Source organism: Apteryx rowi, unplaced genomic scaffold, assembly GCF_003343035.1.
Source record: "Apteryx rowi isolate R43461 unplaced genomic scaffold, aptRow1 scaffold_193, whole genome shotgun sequence".
Taxonomy (NCBI): Eukaryota; Metazoa; Chordata; class Aves; order Apterygiformes; family Apterygidae; genus Apteryx; species Apteryx rowi.
Genome location: NW_020448230.1, coordinates 1457032 through 1472937, shown reverse-complemented (window position 1 = coordinate 1472937; position 15906 = coordinate 1457032). Strand labels below are relative to the sequence as shown.

The 15906-nt window shown below is 36.5% G+C and overlaps 1 protein-coding gene across 2 annotated transcripts in view; it reads left to right on the top strand.

Annotated features, from left to right (window-relative positions):
• The window catches only part of FGFR1OP (FGFR1 oncogene partner), a 29142-nt gene extending 16480 nt beyond the window's left edge, over positions 1-12662 (top strand). For both annotated transcript variants that reach the window (XM_026062788.1, XM_026062789.1), the window contains 6 exons: positions 5118-5335; positions 7628-7737; positions 8288-8356; positions 9132-9171; positions 9822-9915; positions 10384-12662. In XM_026062788.1, coding sequence (XP_025918573.1) covers positions 5118-5335; positions 7628-7737; positions 8288-8356; positions 9132-9171; positions 9822-9915; positions 10384-10458 — 606 coding nt within the window. In that variant the 3' untranslated portion in view covers positions 10459-12662. The remainder of the gene's footprint in view (positions 1-5117; positions 5336-7627; positions 7738-8287; positions 8357-9131; positions 9172-9821; positions 9916-10383) is intronic.
• The last annotated feature ends 3244 nt before the right edge of the window (positions 12663-15906 follow it).

The window sequence follows — 15906 nt, the reverse complement described above, 5'->3', positions numbered from 1 at the left end:
AGAGGGGTTTTGTACAACTGTAAAGATACGTTAATGTTCAGAAAAATACACTTGATTTAAAGAAAAGTTCACAACTCTTTATTCATTTGCTGGTTTACTTTGTGTCACAATTATTTTGTGTCACAATTATTTACTTTGTGTTACAGTTGCAAAATGGAAAAAGCTAGTACTGAGCTCTTCTGTGGCACTTTCAATTCAAATGATTCATAACAGAATATTTATAATCCTGTACCAAAGTAAGCCTTATTTTATGTGAATAGCTGTTTATCACTTAATCAGGACTTCTCAGCATAAATACTGCTGATTTTGGGTCCTTGTTTTCAGTGATTTTTACTCGGAAAGTTTTTTTTTGGCTTGGGGGAAAGCAGAGTGATTAGCCCTACCTTTATGATAAATAACATAGAGAATAATAAACTATTAAAAACAATTAGATGGTTTGGTATATTCAGTCTAGTAGTGCCTCAGAAGAATAGCATCTCCCTAAATTATGCTAATAAAATGAAGTAATGAATACAAAGGAAGGCTTAGTTGTATTGTTTCAGTAATTTAATTATCTTTCTATACGAATGGAGTGGCTTAAATGATCTGTAATTATCTTTCATTTTTCTGTACTTTTACTATTCTATTCTTGTGCTCAGATACCAAATTATAAAGGACTTCATAAACAGAAAAAGTGTTTGGACAAAGTGGATGAGCAGGTAAAAACGCATGAGAGGAGAAGGTGCTAGCTAGTGTTTTAAACTTCAGAGGAAGAAAAAAAACCAGCTTATACTAACAAGTTGTTTGTGAGCAGCAGAAAGAATGGAGCCAGTTTTCTTAGAGTGGGTCCTACATTCTGTAGCACTCCACTGTCTCCTTTCCGTGTTCTTAGCATGCTTGCCCACCCAGAAGTAACCTCCAGGTTTGTACCTATCTGCCTGGGCAGGTGAGAGCGCACACTGGGTGTGTTTGTGTGCACAGCAAGTGGGAGCTACTTGTCTGCTGACAGCCTGGCTGGTTGCTGCTGTTTGGAATTGGGCAGCTGTAAAGACAGAACTGTCAGGGCCTGCAGCTTTCTCTTCTCTCTGTCTTCCTGCTTACGCAAAATCTGTAGGAACTGATATCTTCCAGGCCTCTAATGCTCCATTACCTTTGACTGGAACTGATCAACAGGTTCAGAAGTTATTGGGAAGAGTGGGGCACAGAAAAGGGCATAATGAGCCTCTTTTCCATAAGATACTGGCTACTTACCACCTCCAAAAAAAAGTGATTGAAGTACTAAAGTTTGTTCAAATTATTAATGTAATCTGACAACATCAAATGTTTTAATATCTTTTTTTAGATTATTGGAAATAACTTGAAAGCTTTCTAACTCACTAATAAAAGCTGAGAAACAGCACTGGATGGGATTTGTTGTTAGCTGGTTCATTTGGGAGAGGGAGTCATAAGGATGAAAAGAAAAGAAAATGGCAGCTTGGTTTTTTAGTCCACTTTTCTGTTCTTGCATGGCAAGCAAGTAAACTACACAATTAGAAAAGCAAACTTGATTCAAAGTTAAAAGTTACTTCATTAATTGCTGAGCTTGTTGATAGTATCTTAAATAGCTAGTATTTCTGTAACAATTGGCCTTTGAATGGAAATTCTAACCCCTTAAGTTCTGCTCTAGGGAAAAAGAATTCTTGGCTGACAACACCCTTTTAAAAACATCTGAATGCTAAAAAGATGTGAATGTTGATTAAATATTAATCTTAGTAGTACTTTTGCTTAGATGTATGTAGCTGAGCTCATACTTTTGTCTTAGTATGGTTCCAGATTAGTTAAGTACTATTGAAGATGGATTTAGAAATCGTAAACTTTCCAAGCTCCCTTGCATATACTGCCTTTCAGTTCAGGTTTGAGTTACCTAATTTGAAGTAGATATGTCAGAAAGAGAAGAACTAAGTGTTGTTACATGGCTTTTCCTCAGAAATAAGAACTTGGTTAGAGGAGGAAAAAGTAGTTTCAATGGCTCATGAATTGAACATAGTTTCACATGGGGTGTTTTTGTGTGTGCGTGTCTCAAGGCTGGTCAAACCTCTGATATCTAATAAGAATTTTATTCCTGTATGCCTGTTCTTCATGAAGCTTTTTGCAATGCAGTTTAGAAGAAACTTCTACCCATTTATCAGTGGTTGAACTTAGCCAGACAGTCCAAAATATATTATAGAATCACAGAGTGGTTGAGGTTGGAAGGGATACTGTATGTAGTTCATTTGTATTCTTCTCTAGGTTGAGGTTGTCAGAATTCTTTATCAGGTTACTATTGAGTATTTAGATGTATCAGTCCACAGATACAAAGGCTTCTCTGACTTTTTTTTGTAGCCTAATGATAGTGACTGACTGGTTGGTCAGTAGTGGCATGATTTTTATTTTTATTTTTATTATTTTTTTATTTCTTGTAATGTGTATGTATTTAATCCCCAATAAGTACATAATGTTTAACAAGAAAGTGGTTCTAAGGTTTGTCTCTTAATAGAGAAATTGCTGGATGGGGAGTATCTTACTCTGAGCAAGAAGTATTAAAGTATGGTGAGAGGTCATTCATCATATTTCCCCTTTAAAGAGCATGTTGTGCATAGTCAGAACACCACCCTTAAGAGTTGAGTTGCTGGCACGCAGCAGCAGCTGATATGGTGGTCAGAACACTTTCATTTATGTGCTGTTTCCAATTAGGATTTTGTGATGAGGTTGCAAGTAGAATGTAATTTCCAACAAATAAAGTAAGTTGGAATTTATGATCAGGCTTTTTATACTCTTTATACCCAGCAGACCTTAATTCCATTGTAGTGATAAATAGATGAATACATTCTTGAAATGCTTTTCATAATATATTACTGAATCCTCCATGAATACGCATTTCTCTCAGATACAGGCAAAAGTTGGTTTCAATATGGCTAAGTTTTCTCATGGAAACAGCAACTGCTGTTGGTTGGAGTACGTACTCCTTTAAGAATAAGTAGTGGATATCTTGCACTGAAAAACTGTTGTCCAGTTCACTAGTTCCTTCTCTCCTGGGCAGCAGGATGGGAGAATATGCTGCCCATGTAACATACTTGTACTAAAAATAACACAGAAGGAGGAAATTGCAACCAGTCCTGACTGGCGCAAGATGCAAGTTATTTGAACAGTATAGACTTTCTGAATGAAACTTGAGATTCTCTGGCAGTTTTCCAACAAGTCTGTGAGCTAAGCTGGCCCCTTGCTGTGGCTCTGCAACCAACAGATGTAATGTAGAAGGGAGCACGCAAGGAGAGATCAAGACCACAGCTCTTGGGAGCAGCATAGTTATATTTCTCTAAGTGCATGTGTGAAACCACACTTTCATTTATCTTACTAACAGCACCAGGCTGAAACTCAAAGGTAGGCATATTTTTCTTTGAACCCTTAGCCATGGTTAACCAATCACTACAATTTGAAAGCAGTCATTTTACATTAGCACAGCTTTAAGGTATATGAGTTCAAGCAAAGACTATCTTGTGCTTTCAGTTTCTCAGAGCAGATAGCAGCAGCTCACTCCTTCCAGGGCCCAGAACAGAAAAGAGACTGCCACTGCTGTTCTACACCAGTCAGCATATCCCTGAGCATTTCATTTTCTGACAACAATTCTGTTCCTTTAGGGTAGGGAATTAAAATATTGTTGTATCTACCACTTATAAATACTCTTTTTCTTTCCCTGGAAGAACTGAGCTGCTGCCAGCAATTAAATGTGGTTCTGTGACTTGTGACTGAGGTAAAATGACATTGGTAGGCCTCTTTGAACTTTTATGGCATATGGTTTGAAAAACTTGCTTTGGTCTTYGGAACGAAAGATGATGACTGATAAAGAAATACATGGATCAGTTCAATGTATATATTGGTTATCTCGATTAAACAATACTGTTATTAGTTTTCTTTCATAATTGCTGCTGTTCTTGGTGCACAAAAATGAGTTTGTGAAATAAATCTTTTCACTGGCTTAATTTTAAACAATGTGGGAGAAGATAATATTGTCTTACTGTTTGTTAGTTAGCAATATGCTGCTGTTCAAAAATCAAAAATCCATTTTGTCACAACAATTTGATTATCTAGTTAACTGTTCTTCTTYGGGCCACAAGGTTTTATAGAGATACGACATATACAGCTCAAGATATACAAGTTATATAACTTGATCATGAAGTTAGGATATAGAATAGTCCTTACAAGCATGGTATCTGTAGGACTGAGCCATAAGCATGTTACTTAAAAAGTATGTAACTTTCAGTGTTTGTATCCTGCTTGTGTGGTTTGTTATTTTTAATATTTGGAGGGAAAAAGTGCAATTAATTGCAGTCTTCTGATGCTCACCACTTAGAACCTAATATTACATTGCAGAGATTCCCACTGAGTTGTGATCTTCATTCAGAGATGCTCTTGAGAAGCAGCAGGTCTATCAAAAAACTAAAAACCATTGTATGATTCTCTGTGGCTTAGTGCATTTTAAACCATCTCAAATATGCAATTAACAATTGTAGTCTTACTAAAATTGAACTAATGTTAGTTTTTTTCACATGAAATTGAAGGTATTTTTTTGAAGGTACATTGAATGAATTCAAGTTAGTGGCTTTTGGATGGGTTTAAATTGGTTTCTGTTGAAGACGGTTTTAACTTAACTGACAGTATTTGTTTATAGAGGAATCACAARATACCACTAATAAATAATGTTGTTAATACATTCCACACATTGTGTAACTTTCAGACTATTAAAAGTATAGGAGGCAAGAATCAGAGCTTGTATGTAAATTTTTTTTGACTGGCCRCTTTCGTAATAGAGCTGATCTAGCTAGCACAGCTATGCAGGGGATGGCGAAATAACTTTCAAAAGACAATAGCAACAACAAACAATACTTCCTTTGTAAAGTGACAAAACGTTTTTCTTTTGTGTGATTCCTGATTAGCACACAGAAGTACTAATAAAATTGAAATGCTAACTTTAAAAAAAAAAATGGTGGTGTGTATATATATATGCTGTGTGTTCACACTACTGCTTACAGTATTTTAAGAAATAGAACAGTTTATGTGGGTTTTATTCAAGAGAAATTACTTTTTCTTTTCAGTGAGGGTTTTTTCTGTATTTGTTTAAGGTTGCTGAAACCACTCAAAGTGATACAAGCGTCTCATCGGGGGAAGCAACCAAAAGTAGCATTCATTTTCTGCCTAATGAAACAAAGTTAGATCCTCAACTACAAAACAAAGACTTAAATACCAAAGAAAAAAGTGATCCAGGTGTGGATGAGGATGATGCAGAGGGAGATTCTTTTTTTGATGATCCCATACCCAAACCAGAAAGAACTTATGGCTGGTAAGTAACCTGGATACTCCAGTTAATGTGTACCATGTGTGACAAGCCTGCATCTTTTCACAGTGCGTCAGTTGAACTGTATAATGTCCCCAGCCTGTTCTTTGGTGGAAAGAACAGGTCTGAGGTGCAAACTCCTGTGTTTCTTTCTGCAGCAGAGCTGCAGTTGTGGTCAGTACTAAAGGAAGTGGAAAAATGGGAGGGATGGGGCTTTAAATATATGCATGATTTTGTAAGGAACACAAAAAATTTGGCTAACACGTACATACTGGCTTCATAGACTAAAAGCATAAGGAAAGCTTTTCCTCACAAGTGAGGATTTCCACTTCACATTGCAGCAACTTTTGTGTGCAGTTGTATTATTTGTAGTTCATTTTTGGTTGGATGTATATAAAGAGCAGAATGTGGGGTTTTTGTCTTTTCAAAGAGCAGTGATTTTCTGTGGAAAATACTGTGTATTGCAAATAACCCTACTATGGTAGGGTTTTTTTTTTTTTTTTTTTTTTTCCGGGGGGAGAGGGGTATTAGAAATGTCAGGATTAAAGTTGCATCTGTGAGTACATTTAATCCTACTTATTCAAGAGCTCAGTTAACCAAAATCTAACCATTATAGTAATTGGTTGTGTTACTATATAATAGGATTAAATGATAGTTGGGAATATTGAAAATCTAGTTATTGAATTTTAAACTGAAAACTCTTAAAGGAGTTCAGTTCTTCAGATACTGTATCTGAGATTGTTGTGGAATTAAAAAAAAAAAAGTTACTTCAAATTATTATATTTTGTCCTGCAAGTTCATCTTGTTTTTTGAGGGTGTGTGTTTGTTTGTTTGTTTTTTTTTTTTTAAACCGATGTAGCTGGTGCAGGTCAGGTGGTAGAAGCAGAAAAGGCCAAATAATAACTTTTGAATAATAGTATCTACTAATTTCTTATTGCTCAAGCATTTTCATATGACAACAGAAATGCACTTTTGAACCAGATAAACTGCATTTCTTTAATGCCTATTTAAAAAGACCCAATCCAAGAAAAAGATTCCTAAATACTCAGTAAAATAAGGCTTTTCTTAATCCAGAATCTCCCTGACAGAAAAAGTCATTTCCAAATTGTATGTATGTATGTAGTCCCAGTCTATAAATTAGTAGGCATGTACCTCATAATGTGATTGGGATATAGAGGTTATAGCAACCCTCCTTCCCCCCCGCCCCGAATATGTAAATATTCATGGTTTGCTGAATATGTAAATAGTAAATGAGCTAGCAACTAATTGTAACTGAGCTGTCCCTGCTGAGCCTTTTGTTTATACCCTCCTGGCATCTTCTCTAGAGGAGAAGGACAACAGATTCTCCAGGTGAATCCCTTTATGCTGTGTTGTGCTGGTGGCCCGAGTCTCAGGGGATGAGCAGATAGAAGAGGTGCCAGCATCACTTGGTTCACAAAAGGGTGAATTCCTTGTGGACAGTTTTGTCCCTTCTTGTAAGAAGGGCATAAAGGAGCAGACGGTTATCGAGGAAAGAATAAGAGATGACCCTAGCTCTGCCTTTCCCCKTGTTCTCTGACCTGTTGTTCAAAAATTTTAAAGTATTGTAATACATGATAGATTTTTCTTGATGAGCGATTCAAATGATATTGCCTATTACTAATAGGAACACAATCACAATAACAAAGAGTTCTGATAATACTGAATGTGAAAATCCTGATTTTTTTTTTTTTAATAGTGTTTCTTCATCCTTTATTTGCAAGTAGTATTTGAACTTGACGTTTTAAATGTGTGAATGGAATAGATGGTAGCCAAGTGAACCTTAACAGATGGTGATGAGGTCAATCTTGCTATAATTTTGAGAGGTATTTTCATTTTGTGGACTGAAGGCTCTTAGGGCTAATAGGTTTGTCAGACAAAAATCTTTTAATTGTAAAACAAACTGCTTAAAAATGCATTTTTATCTGAATCTTTCTTCTTTTGGCTGCATTTACAAGTGGGGATAATAAAAGGCCCCCTAATTTAAACAAACAAACATAAAAAAGGTGGTGCTGAAGAAGGTGCAGGAGCTCTGTCTGAAAGAAGGCAGGCAGAAGTCTTTGCATATGTGAATTTCTTATTGAATGTCTTGCTTCACACTTTTGCCAGCAAACTACCAATTATTTTTTAGATTGCAGAATGAATAGTCCTTTTCACTTGCTTTTATTACTGCAAAAATTGCTGTCTAGTTTCATGACATTTTTATGAATACTAGAAAAGAAATTTACTATATATTTTGAAGATCTGCAGAGTATTTATTTATTTGTTGGTTTGTTTTAGGAAAACTGAATCCAATAAAGCAGGAGGTTTAGCATCTCTTTCTGATGCACCGCCTTTAAAAAGTGGGCTAAGCTCCCTGACTGGCGCACCTTTGCTAAAGGAGCCTGATGGTAAGTTTTCACATACAGTTTGACAAGTGCAGGGAATGAGCTACACGTTCAGATATAACTGTGATAAGTAGCCTGTATTTGGCCCTCTTCTGGTTGTGATGTGCTTTGCAATAATGCATTTTTCACTTAATGATGACATACTGATTTTTGATACAATATGCATATGGCTGGGGTATCTTATGTTCTGCAGTATCAAATATTTATCTATACTGTTTTTCTGAAAAGCAGTTTTTGGAAGTATAAAATTTTACTTTTTTTTAATGACATTAACTTAGTCTTTTTTTTATTATTACCCTACATTGTTTGTGCAAGTTCTTCAGGGATATTTACTTCTGTGTTGTAAAACCTGATCTTGAATACACTCGGGGAGATTGTTCCTGTTTGTTACTTATGTCTTTAAATGTTGGCATAATTTAGACCTGAAAATGGAGTATAATATTACCATACTATATTATAAAATTATGTAGGGTTATGTATGTTTAGGTAGGGTCTTACTATCAAAGAGTCACAAGCCAATTTTCTGGTATAAATACTTTTTGTTTTGTTACAGATTTGAATAGAAACTCTGTTTTGAAAGACCTGCGGTTAGTGAATGCAAAACTCGGATCTCTAGAATTAGGCAAGTAACTACTAAACACGAGTAAGCTCTGATATTTTTAACTGGAAGTTCCAGCCCAGCTTCTCAGAGGAATCTGAGAAACTGAAATGTCCTTATTGAGCTAAAATCTTTAGCTTTTACTTCTGTCACTCTAGCTGACATTGTGAGACTTAGTGGAGTTAAAGAGCAAAATCCAGTCTAGAGAAATATAAATGAATACATGGCAGCCAGAACTGTGGAGTTTTGTGTGCAGATTATTGTTTTATACATACAGCAAAAATTCAATTCATTCCATGCATATGTTTGTTAGTATCAAGTGATATATTGTTGTCTAGGTATCTAAGAAAGAGATGGGATTTTTTTTATTTTTTATTTTTTAAGTYGCATGAAAGGTAGCCAGACAAGTCTTACTATTTTTCAGTGGCATACCTATTTGCCTTTCCCAGACTTTGAAAGTTGTCTCATAAGTTTTAGCAGCAGCATGATGATGTTGTAATGTCAGAAGTATCAACTCTGTCTCAAAATAGAGTTGCCGAGTATTTAAACCTTGTCTTCAGCAACGGAACCAACCTACTGAAAGTATATGTTGAATTTCAGAACAGTTTAACTATGCAAAAGAGATTGAGATTAACTAATATCAAACATAAATTCAGTTCCTCTTCCTAAAGCACAAGTAATTTAATCTACTACCAGCTATTGCTGTCCATCAAACTCTATATTTTGGTGCAGGAATAGATTCTCTTGCATTTCCTGAAAATAAAACTTGCTTGATTAACACCTTTTAAAAATTATTTAGGAAATGGAGATGAAGACGAGTATGCTGATGACTTCAACAGGTAAGAGAGGGATAATATTGCAGTAGTGTACTATATCATAGATTATAAGCATATACTGGCATATTTGAATTATTTCATAATATTTCAGCTAGTCACTGTTGCTAGACTCTGTCAGCATCTCTAGACTACTTTAAACTTTGGTTTGTTAGTTAATACAAATAGTTACAATTTTAAAAAAAATAGATTGCTTTTGTCTGGGTGGTAATGAGTTCCTTAAAAACCTGGTATTAATTTTTAGATGCTGAAAAGTTGTTGCCTTTTTAAGGAAGTTGTTTTTTTTTTCTCTGAATCATACACTTAACAATGTTTTAACATTTTAATCAATGCTATTAGACAGTGAATGTGGTCTATGTCGAATTATTCAAAATATACAAAATAAAGCATCATGACTAGTCAGTAATAAAATATTGAAGAGCCTCATCGTTAGAATGTATTTGTGCTGTAAACTTCAGGATTAGGGCCTAAATAAGTATTGATTATGGCTTTCTCTAGGCAAAAGGTCCTTGATTGTTGTGGGCTTTTTAAAGATTACTTCGTATTTAACTTGCTAGGTAGTCAAATCCAATGTCCAGTATAGATATATGAAATGAATTCTTGTATGTTGGAAAAGAAAGTCCTATTTCTACCTTTATGCTTTTCTTTCCCATTAGTACTAGTCATCGCTCAGAAAAAAGTGATATCAGTATTGGTGAAGAAATAGATGAAATTTCTGTGGAAACAGAAGACTTAAATGCCAGTGATAAAGTATGATTCTTAAAATTGTATTGATGTTCTTCTGATCTTATGTTGTGTTTGGGGTTTTTTTGTTTTTGTTTTGTTTGGGTTTTTTTTTTTTAAGCCTTCTCTGTGAATAAATACGCCATTATATAATACATGTATCCAAGGCACTTATCATATGTTCTGCGTTTTTATACCCAGTATTCCCATTAAGTTAGATACTGTACTGATTTAAAATACAAGAATTGCTCTGTAAGACAGTCCTCTGTCTCTTTCTAGGCATATAAAATGAATTTGAGAGAGGTTTAGTATTCAACATGTGAATGTCTCATCCCTATATCTCAAGATCTGTCTAAGCACCTCTTGAAGGAGCTGACATCCCTCTGAAAGATAGGGTTTTAAGGCCAAAAGGATGGGGTGCTTTTTGTAGGATTATATAGAGTAATGCTTACTGTTTCTATTACTTCTGAATTTGTAATTTCATTTATTTTCCAGCTTGAAGACATCACACAAGACCTTACCATTTCTCAGTTAAGTGATGTTGCAGATTATCTAGAAGATGTGGCATAGAGTTGGACAGCAAAAATGTTTCACTGTATTGGATTGGAAGACTCTTGTGGATTGCTAATTTTAGACAATCATTTTTTGCTGGAATGTCCACTCCCTATTTGTGCCTTGTGTTTCAAAAAGACTGTCGGTGGAGAGGGCTTTCAGATATTCTTAACAAGAACTAAATGAAACAGTGTGTTCCCATTTGAGTCTAATATCAGAATTATTTTTTTCATTTGATTCAGCCAAACTTTTCACAGCAGGAGTTGGATTTTCCCAGTAGAATGTCCATTGCTGGCAGTGGGCATAATAATCCAGTCTATAAGAGAACATCTACACAGAAGCATGTGGCTTTATAATGAACTTACACTGTTATTGTAACAGTCTGCATTGTTTTTAAAGATAACCAAAGCAAGAACCTTCAGAGGGAGTGCTTCAACTTACACTTCTGTTAACTCAATTTTGTCAAGGCAGCATGAATTACATAATTTATGGTAAATCTAGCCAGAGTACTTAATCGCTCCAGACTTACTTGAAACTGCTGTTTTTCAGAATTTTCTGAAAGTCAGATTTCTTTTTTTTTAAAGGCATATCAAGTTGAGAGCATCTAAACTCACAAATCTGTTCAGAGGAGCTGAATTTCATATTAGTCTTAACTCTGAATATTCTTGTTTAAATATGTTTGTCAGACCATGGATGTTAAGACCTAAGCTGTTTTTATGTATGATAATGTCATCAATGTTAACAGTTGTTAAATCGTAAGAAGTAATTCTGTAAGGATCCACAAATTATTAATGCACAGCATTAAAAACAGGACAAAAACCCAAGAAGATTTAGTTAGTGATTTGTGGAGCTTTTATTATTGAGGGCTCTTCATTTGCTGTTGGCTCACTTTCATTCTTTAAAATCCTTGTTATGTAAAAATGAGCGCCAAAAAGTGTGAAACCACTAACCTTCTGTTTTTCAGACTCTGACTACTGTACAGATTTAAATCCGAATATTTAAAAAWACCATACCGAAGACATTATGCACACTAAGTTCTAGCTAAGAGCAGATTTTTCTATTTTCATTATGCTCTTGAAAAACAGGGTCAGTAATGGAAACACTGACAGTTCCTTAACGATACTGTTGTGCATGGCTCTGCTATAATATATAGGTCATGGACATTTGTAATACTGAAACAAGACTTCAAAATGAGCACTTTCTGAACATTGTAAACACATTCGTTGGAAAATATACATGTAAGTGAATATAAATAACTTGATCACTTTTTTAGGCTTTGTAATTTTGTTTCAGGAAAACTGTTAGCYGCTCATCAATGTCCGTCTCAGAAGTAGCACGCTAAACTAAAGCCATTGGTTAAGCATATAGAAGAGCTGTTACTAGCACTGGACGCAGACTTGGATCTTTTTTGCACTGGGCCAGCAGGCATGGAGCAGTGCTGGAAAGTTATGTTGTACAGTACATAGATCATTTGAAAGGAGAGAGGAAACGTGTGCCTTTTATTTATGTGCACCCCAAAATAGCCAGTAAAAAGCAACAAAGTATTACTCATGGTGTTAACTTCTTACTTTGCGCCATATTGTAGCAGCTGAACACAGAGATTTTTTTTTCTCACCCCGAAAATCTATGTGCCATAGACTTCAAATAGCAAAAATCTTGTAACTTATGATACACCTTGTGTATAAATTCCTTAAGTGCAGGAGAACCTGTGCCTCAAGGTATTATATGTAAGTTTGTTTTGTTTTGATTTTTAAGGAGAGTGACAGCATGTCTGAAGGACATTAGCTTCCACTTGAGCATTTGAGAACAATTGCATTTATGACATTACACTTCTAAGGTGGATGAAACAATATAGAGACAGCCCTATTTGCATTTTACATGTCTCTGGGAAAATATGATGTTCCATTACCTGTTAGCTGTATGATTTGTGGCAGTTTATTATACCAAAAGAAGATAACTTTATTAAATGATACCTAATTGCATTTGAAGATGTGGCCTTTTAAATAACTGGTTAGATATTTTAAGTGTTAACATGACTTTTGTTAACAGCAAAGTGTTGTTCTCTTACCTTGGGGGTTAATTGGAGACCTTGCACTTAGGCTCTAATTTAAGCAAACACCAAAAAGTTGTAAGTCTCCATACTGTTTATCCTGTGGGCTTTTACTCAATTGTGTATAATAGTTCAAACTGCAAAATAAAGCTACTCTGCTGGCTAAATTGTATTTTTGAGACTCCTTGAATTGAAAGTCTTAAGGGTTAGGAAATGCAGGAAGCCCTGTGGGTTCTGAGGGTTTTCTTTAAGTGTGTTTTTTCAGAGTTAGCGCAGACTGATTGTGCATATTTGGAGTGGTTAAGCCCAAAGGATTCTGCAATTCTTGATGTTGATTCATTCAGTCTCGTCTTAGTCAGACTTTATAGGGTTCCAGGTATCAGTCTAAGTTGCCAGATATTTTATGAGTCAACAGAGGAAGAAAAACAAAATCCTATCTTGACTGGCAGAATTTGTTGTTTGCTGTGTTAGTTCAGCTGAGTTACTTAAACATGACTGAAAAGCTAAGTCCTCTTGAAAGTGTGATTTGCTGTACATCTCATACCATACTGCTTGGTATTCTAGATTAGGCTCATCCCTAAAGGACCTAATGCATTGAAAACCCAACCTCATTTGTCAGTTAGAACAGGACTCTAGTTCTTAATCCACAGATGGGAATGTTCCTGTTTAACTGTTCTTCTGTGTTGGTTCTCTCTTTTCCCAGGCCTCTTTGTGGACAGAGAAGGAAGCAGCTGAGAAAGGCATTTATGACTGGTCTGTGCAGTTTTGTAGCAGTTAGATCTGTTTAGAAGCATGTTTTCTTAAACACTCAGACTTTGCAATTTGTGTAACTTGATTTTTTTTTACTCCTGTAAATTTTGAAGGACTATGCTATTGCTGACAGTAGCATTCTATTAATATGGTTGTGGTGAGGCTGAAGAGTTATAAAAATGGTGCCTGTCGGGGGTGTGTGTGTGKGGGGGGGGGTTGTGTGTGTGGCGGGGTGTTTGTAGTGGAGTTGCTAGCTTCCACTCTTTCTCTAGCAACAACTAGACCTGCTAGACATTTATGCTGACTAGAATCCTAAATTGAGAACAGATTAACAAAAAACTTTTAGAAAGACTTGCCAAACTGTAGCCATTCTTGCTAGGCAGGTCTCCTAGTGCTTCCCAAAGCAATGTAGGTTGTATTTAGACTATATATCTAGCTTTTCAGAAAGCTTAAAGAACACTTATACCTGTGAAGGGTGAATGAGGTGATGATGATAAAAAGTAAGGGGTGTTTTTTCTGTGGGTTTTTTTATTTTATTTTATTTTGTTTTAAGCATAGTAATTGTCACTGAAGAAATGCTTTCTACAATGTCCAGCCTTCTCTCTAGGAGAGAAGACATCCCTGGTTATTTCTGCTCAGTTATAGATAGAGCTAACTTAGACAATGCTAAAAACAGAAGTTTAGGCAGTAGGAATTTTATATTAGCAAGATGACTGCAGTGTTTAATGTTCATTTCTGAAATGCCAGACATAGCATGTATCTTTTTGGTAGGTCTTTTTGACGTTTTCCTTGTAAGCTAGGGCCAAGCAAGAAATCTTAATTGAATCATGAGAGATGCAGTTCTGGTTGATTTGTAAGTGATCTCATTCATCTTGAAGCAAAATTTCCTACAGACTAACTATAATGCAGTATTGCAGAAAAGTAATTTGAGGCATGACTGTCTTTGATTTCTACAAAAAAAAGGAACTTGGGTATTCAAGGTCAATGAGTTACCCAGAATTTGAACCTCTGAGAGAACTGCAGTGAACATTGAAAGTGCCAATTCCTTAGTTCACGTATCATGAACAGTTCTAAATTCTCCTATTTAAAAAGGAAAAAAAGCCCAGTGGCTTTTATAATTGCTGTTTTCATGAGTGCCAAGGTACTAAAAGTTGTTACAGCTGTGATTTTAATACAGAAGAAAAGGAAAAGTACTTTTAGTTGTCCTTGCATGCACAATGTTGTTTGAGTATGTTTGTAGTGTGTTAAAGTCAATTACAGCTTTAAACTTTCTGTAGAACTTTTTTCCAAATCATTTACTCTTTTAAGCATATTTCAGAGGGCAAAATAAGCACATGACTTTCTGTTTAAAAAAGTGCTGTGAATTATTCTCCCCCAGGCCTTGAGATGAATGATCTCAGTAGCTAAGTCAGTGTGGCATTGAATGTGTCTTTCAGGAGTAAGATCACCAATAAATCAATAGCAAGTTTTTAGGTAGGGAAAGAAGATGGAAGGGTTTTTTTTTGTTGTTGTTKTTTTGTTGTGTTTTTTTTGTTTGTTTGCTAGTGCAGTCTTCAAGCATTGTAGAGTAGCTGGGGAGCAGTACAGAGATCACAGCAAACATGAGCATATAATTAAGATTACTTTGGGGGACATTTGCTTTGTTGAATGAACTGTGTTGGCTGCTCTTCGTGTTGTGTTTTTTCATCTTTCAAAGTGTGTGTGTCATGCAGGCTAGAGGAACAAAAGTTTTAAAAGCTCATCAAAAAAGCTTTTTAAAGCTTTGTAAGCACAGTGCAGGAGAAAGGATGCAGACCTGATGCTCATGAGGTGAATGAACTGCAGCTGGGAACCAAAAGGCAATGTGAGGAGTTGCATGTTGAGCAGGAAATCTAATGGGGACGAAGCAGGTGTGTCAGGCTCCTGCTTCCTGTTCTGAGCAGGAAGGAGCCTGCCTGCGGGGACCCCGCATTCATGAGGTGGGAGAACCACAACCAGGAACCGAGAGACTCTGAGAAGCTGCCTGCTGAGTAGGGAGGAGCAGAGCAGGCTTGTGTTCAACTTCCTATGTGACACCTAGGAAGCACTGTGACCAGGATGTGCCTGCAGGAATAAAGGAGTTAAAGGGGAATGAGGGTGAACAGGGAGGCCAGAGGCAGTGCTTGAAACTGGTAGAGTTGGCACAGTTTTGAGGGTGACATGCCACAGGACACAGTGGCATGTCACCACTCTGGACTGGCCAGAGTCCAGATTCCACCACCCTGGCATGTTGGAGACTTCAGCCCAGACAGAACCCAGGGGAGGATGTGGCTGTACAGATCTGAGGCTGCAGGGAGGGCCTGTAGCTCCTCCCAGATTTTGGGGGTGATAGCAGGAGGTGTGCTCTGGTCAGATTACTGAGCTACCAGGGGAAGCAGAATGGATGGCATCAGGGAGGGCCAACAGGAAGGCAAAGGTACTTTGTGGGCACTGCCGGAGCAAGAACCCAAGTCCCACATTGCCTCTGGTCACCCCCTCCTTCCATGCAATGCTTAAGCAGGGAGAGGCCTGGGATTCTCATGACAGCAGAAGCTGGAAGCTTGTGACTTCTGGCAGCAAGAAAGCTTTTTCCCCAACTGCAGATATTTACTTGGAGAACTGTAGGGCTCTGGCAACAGGACAGAGGGAGTAAGTTCTGTTGGGGGATG